Genomic DNA, 6,636 nt, shown 5'->3' on the forward strand with positions numbered 1-6,636 from the left:
ATACCACTGTCTTGACAACCATGCGCATTAAAGGAAGCATTTGAAGATGAAAATTTAAACCATTTCTCTCGACTGTATGTAAATATGTCTGTGCCAATTAAATCACTGGCTGCTTGTATTTCCATCTCTGTTGCCCGATTTCCAACGAATTTCATTCTTGTTTTGGCAATGTAGTCTGGTACAGAGCTATATCCTTGTTTGAGATACTGTAGGTACTTTTCTTCATTCTGCAGTATGTGTGTAACGACAGCCCGTCTCAGTTTTCTGTGTTCTCGTTCTGATCCACTTACAGCAAAGGCTAAAGCTCTAAAAAAAGAGTTTCCATCTGCAACAGTCTTGTTCGTTTCACAAGGCTCAACCACTTCAACAGTCTCAGGTGGATCGTTTTGTTGTTTTATAATGTTTGCAATGTTCAACTTTAAGCAAACACCCTTTTGTTGCTCAAATGTTAATGGACTAAACCTTAAAGAAACACTAGCAGTTTGTGAAAGGAATGTAACATCACCTGCATTTTCATTAGTTGGGTATGTCGTTTTTGTTCTCTGTTGTGCACACGTTTCTTTCACAGATGTTTTGTCCATGAAATCATTCAGAAATTGACTGCACCCAACATCAACTTCCACGTCCGACTTCTCACCTTCACTCTCATTTTCTGCTGGACCAGCGTTCTCGATCACTTGCCAGAATGGCCGGTTTTCTCCAGTCATAACCGCGTTGACCCCAGTTACCTCAAACTCCTGATAACGTGCATTTATAGACGCGGCAAGTTTCCGGAAATGAACAATCAGCGAGTGCAAGTTACGATGGTAAACCACTACACTCTTACCGTCAGCTACACATCTGCCATCACCTCGTCTTGAATGTGGATCAATCACTGCATACCAGGAACCTTCTCTGACAGCTGCACATATGGCTAGCTTAATATTCACTAAAACAGCATCAAACGTCTGGAATGCTCGATTTACTGCTTCATCAAAAGACATAGCATACCCTTGTAGTTCCCCATCATATTTATTGATACCAAACAAGCCAGTCAATGTTTCACCATAGTTTATTGAAAACCGACTATCTTTAAGTGTGTGTGTGTCTGGTAGCTCATGAACAGCTATGAAGCCGGATTCAGGATCGTTGATTTTCCCTGCGTCTCTCATGGCACTGTACAGGTCATCTCCATGGATCAGAACAGCATTCAGGTCACTTCTCGTCCACTGCAACACATTTTTCATCTTACTCATCATAATTGCAGTTAAACTGTTTGCACCACATTGGCTTCCCCTATTCCGGCCAAAACGGTAATCTCCTTGATGGAAAGAGCCACTGATGTAAGAAGTCTGTGGAGATAGAGCAGAAACATCATTCACAGTTATCTTAGTACTTTGTTCAGGCTTTTGTTCAGGGTTTTGTTCAGACTTTTGTTCAGACTTTTGTTCAGACTTTTGTTCAGACTTTTGTTCAGACTTTTGTTCAGACTTTTGTTCAGACTTTTGTTCAGACTTTTGTTCAGACTTTTGTTCAGACTTTTGTTCAGACTTGTATTCAGACTTGTATTCAGACTTGTATTCAGACTTGTATTCAGACTTTGTTTGCACGTTGTGATAGACACAACGTTTAGTTAATCCTGGCAATTTTTTAAGAGGTGCCAGGGCCTCTGATGGAACAGCATCCATCCGGTCTGCTATTCTTTTCTTAGCCACCTGGGAACGCTGAGACTGCTTCGTCCGAGGCATCTATACATACACAAAATATAAAAAGAAATTAATCAAACATCACTGCATCATAATTCACAAACACAATACAGTGAAGAATTTAAGAACATAGTATTAATTCATCTTAAAAATAACATTTATTAATGATTACATTACATGCCACTCTGCTTATTTTGGACATTTGTACTTAGAATGTCTATGTATGGAAACATAAAATAAATACAAGCTTTACATTTACATAATTGTAAAACTGAATTAATAAAACTTAATGTTAAGTAAATAAAAACTGGCAACTATTAACAGAAAACATTAGCTAATCATAATAATAAACAAAACAATTATTCACACACACACACACACATATATATATATATATATAAAGATAAAATGTACCTTAATGCAAACTAAGCTTTTCAATAATAAGATTGCACTAAAAATCACAGATGATGAACAATAAAAATCATTCTTTAAATCCCTACGAACTATACATCTAAAAACACTTCCAAGCAATTATATTGCACAACCCTGTTTTAATTTGTTATATTGACATCTAATGATGAAATACTTCAGTTACATTTCAGTTATTTTTGCTGAAAAGTCATTTACATCACCTTCTTTGCATTTGAGATACCTTTACCACATTTTTTAACTTACAACTATTTCATATTATTTGATACAATTTGTTTTTCTTTTCTATATAAAGAAATAATTTAGCTTTTTTTTTCTAAATGGTTTCAAAATTCTGTATAAATAAGTAAATTTTCCAATAATATCATGAGTACACATACAAGTCTATGTGTGAGTGTATACGGGTGTAAACAGCCATTCAAAAGCATTTTAAAGAAATAAAACGCCAATTAGTGTTAGTTCAATTTTAATAAACCCAAATCAGTTTTTGTTTCAAGTAAATATGTTAGTTGACTGAAGACATAAAACAAGACAGTTTTTCGCCACCTGTTGGCGTATTTGTGAAATATGAAAAAATGGTCACTGAACAAATCGGTGAACAAATCTGAACGAATCATTATGGTGAAAAAAATTTAAATAAACAACTCTCCTGAAAGAATCTAAATTTCCACCACAAAATTCCACACAACAGAAATGGAATTTTAAAAATTTAGTTTTTAGTGACCTACTCCAACTCACTCCACAGATTATGAGATGACCCGCAGCACTATTGGCCAAATCGGATGACGACAGACAACTGACAGCCAACCTAAAATCTGAAATCATATCTTATTTAAGAGGGTCACACATGGGATGAGAAGCGCAACGCCACATATATTTTCTTTTTGTTTTCTATGAGTGTATGCACACCAGCGGCAAAATTTGGCGCCTGATCCTGGCGCCCAGCTACAACTCAGGACATTATGTGCATTTACATGGACACTTTTTGCTTCCATCAGAATTAATTCTGAATGATGAATCCAAACGTAGTGTTTCCATGAATGCTAAATAAAGTAATAGGGTTGATGTGTGTTTACATGTCACAAGCTTCTGATCAGATTTACTCTTTTGTCATATCAATATGCAGAGTTTCCCACTATTGTTATAAAAAGCACAATTGATATTTGTTTACTTAAAGTACGAATTAACCGACGACCATCACATGAACTGTTGTGCTGCTTAAAATTACTTTAGAAAAAAAGGGTGTAAAAGTGCCCTTTCCTGCACCCAAAACTAGTCGTCTGCTTGTGCAGCTTGTGCGCAAGACAACATTCCTGGACCTGCTCTACCAAGATGACCATGACTTGAATGTTGAAGAGACCAAGAAACGGTCATTTTCAGTAGAAAAGCGCAGTCAACACAAACCGTAAGAGAAGAGGGAAAACAAAATGAGGAGGAAGCCAACGTTGAGCCGCAGCCCAAAAGAAAAAAAACCTCTGGATGCACTGTTAATAAATACCCATTTATAGTCTTTTTTTAGTAAGTTTGTTTTTATTTTATATTTTTTTCTTATTTTATATTTTTTTCTTATTTGTATGATTTTATCTTATTTAAACTGTGTAATTTAGTTAATAAAAGGTCTGTATTTAATATCAGTGACCTTTTTTTCCCGTCCATTCAAACAATTTACGGTAGATTGCCAAAAATTTGAAAGTAGATGTATAAAAGCATGCATTTATAAGCTATTTAAAAGTGAACAAAAGTGAACCCCCCCACGGTAATACCGGTATTACCACTGTTGTCACACGTTGCTCACTATCAGCAATTATTTTATCCATGTTCGTAACATTTCTTATAGATTATTGCTCGGTGTAAGAGATAAATCAATATCAGATAAAGATAAATTAGCACAGTACCAGTACAAGTAATTGTGTGTGTGAATTAGTCATAATTCAGCTGTGGGTTGAAAATAGCCTAGTTCTTTCAAAAGTAAAAAACATATTCTATAATAAGTTGAGATTCTAAGCTATTTTAGTGATAAATCACAGGACAGCGCTGACAAGTAGTTTCTGTGTTCCTCTGTGCACACAATCTTCACAGCCGTTTATATGAGTGTTTGTGCCACAAAGCACCTGCGTGAACTAATGCTGTCGAATTGGCTGAAAAAACTAAATTCGAATTTGCAATTAAATATTATTCAAATTTTAATTATATTTGAATTTAAAATGCATTATTTTAGTTAGGATGAAAAAAAGCTTTTGGCTTCTCTTCTGTGGCCACAAGAGGACGCATTGGGCAAAATATTACTAATGCACGTTTATTCAAAGCATAAGAAAATATAACTGTGAAAAAAAAAGTGTATAATATTTAAAATAATGTTTTATAAATAAAATTTAAATAATGAGTAAATTTTTCATTTAAACGTGATGCAGTAGGATGAAAACCCACCATAAAGTCTCAAGAAATGTTTTTGAAAAAAACTGAACCCACCTTAATTTTACATGGCTTTCTAAACAAGCGGCTCTGTTGTGTGAGAGGAGAGTGCAAGGGTATTACAAGACGTCCCTCTCTAGAAAATGTGTGAAATACACATCTGTGTAAATGGCTTGGTTTCAGTTTTGACGTAAACAAGATTTTTTCTACACGTTCTCTTTTTCCACGATATTTGATTGAACATCGTAGCAGTGCTGCATCTAGTTGCTTCAATTGTATAGGTTAACAAAAACATTCTAATTGAATGACAATTATATAATATAAATATAATATTAATATAATAAGTATAATTTGACCATCATCGCACTGTCCACATTATGTAATTTTCGTCATCAAGAGGCCTCGCAGACAGCTGTGCATCCGTCCACAAGGTCTCAAAAAGTGCCTGCACACAGACAGGGTGTGCGGCTGTCAACAGTGCATGCACAAGGTGAATGATGACAGAAGTGATACTGCTCTTCGAGCTCATCCGCCTTCTGAAAGCGGTGCAGATGAAGCTGTGTGTGAGACGGATCGAAACGTGAATGTGAAGTATACCCAGGTCAGGCCTTAAAGCTGCCTCCTTAACGGACATCTACAATTTCAATGCAACATTTTTGCATTCGAATGTGGATTTTTTTTTGTTTGTTTATTGTACAAATATTTGAAATTAAATTTTTTTTGACAGCCCTAGCGTTAACATTGTAGCTCAAAATAAGAATACACATCTGATCATCTAAACACTTGAATGTCCAAACCATGAAACAAATACAACTGACAAAGTTGTAAGTGGAGACACAAGGCCATCTCTATGTGTTGAACCGGCGTTCACCTCCGTATTTTGCTTTTATGCCACTGACTGGAGAGCAGAGTCATGTGGCTCCACACGCGGTAGTATGCTTTTAAGGGGAAAGTATTAACAGGATTAAAAAAAAAAAATAACCAACATAGGAAAATTACGTCGGTTAGAGGTTCTGAATTTCGGTTTCGATTACTTTTCAATTAATCATCAAGCCCTACACAGAATATTACACAAATCTTATCACCTGCTATGCTATCTATTAACTAAATTCACTACCCAACATACTTCACTGTTGAATAATATTGCAATATAAAAAAAAAGTAACATCTTACCTCAAATCCTGTTTCTGCAAATCTTCTGCAACACAAAACTGTGAAAAAAACAACAAACAATTAAATTTAATGAAAACACTAAAGACTTTACACTACAGTTCAAGATTTTGCCAGCATTGCCAACAATGAAATGGTCAACTCCAGCTAACATGTGGACAAAACTCATACATACAATCACGTTTTAGTCAAAATGCATATTAAGAGAGATGCTGATATCATTAAATGTTTTACTTTGTTTCTTTACACAAAACCGAAATGATTTTTTATCCAATGAATTATGTTATCTGATGAGCATCACTGGTTTACAACTCTATATCAAGTATGTTTTCAAGACACCTGACAATCATGTAACTCATTACTTACCCACCCAGTCTCTTCCGATCATGAACGTTTTTATTAGCTTGTTTTTGTGTTTGTTGTGTACATAACTGAATGATTATGAAACTATGAAACTCTCGCGAAGACAACCAAGAAGAAACTTAAACTGTAATTCATCGACTTACCGCTTGAGGCTGGCTGTAAAAGAGAGTCACTCTCATAGACTCCCCATGTTAAAATGCCCAACTTTACAGCAGAAAAAAACGTTAACTGCCTGGTTCAAAAAATAATTTTGGTCTATAAAGATTATTTTGTGCCTTTATGACAACTGTGACGGGGGGCGGGGGGTTAATAACTCACCCGTTTAAATTATATTAAGCCTTAAACTTTTAACTACTGACGGCACCGCTTTACTGACAAGATAAACATGGTAATCGCATACGATCAATTGCACAGACCTAACGAACTACTAACTACTAAACTAATAATAACAATCACAACACCTCAAAGCACGGATGAGTAATATTAATACTCAGATGATTTAGATTACACAGAGAGCAACATCACCGCATGTCTTACCTTGTTTTGCAAGCTGAGAAAAATGGCTTCCTTTCCGGGA

At 35.4% G+C, this 6,636-nt stretch overlaps 1 protein-coding gene across 1 annotated transcript; it reads right to left on the reverse strand.

The window, feature by feature from the left end:
* Positions 1 to 505: 505 nt before the first annotated feature.
* On the reverse strand, positions 506 to 6,636 carry LOC113088785 (uncharacterized; the record flags this gene model as incomplete). Its single annotated transcript, XM_026255837.1, has 4 exons — positions 6,597 to 6,636; positions 5,700 to 5,737; positions 1,695 to 1,727; positions 506 to 1,331 (listed from the first exon to the last, which is right to left on the reverse strand). Coding segments are annotated over exons 3-4 (859 nt in total), but the record flags the coding sequence as incomplete, so codon positions are not given.

Source organism: Carassius auratus, unplaced genomic scaffold (assembly GCF_003368295.1).
Source record: "Carassius auratus strain Wakin unplaced genomic scaffold, ASM336829v1 scaf_tig00047247, whole genome shotgun sequence".
Lineage (NCBI taxonomy): Eukaryota > Metazoa > Chordata > Actinopteri > Cypriniformes > Cyprinidae > Carassius > Carassius auratus.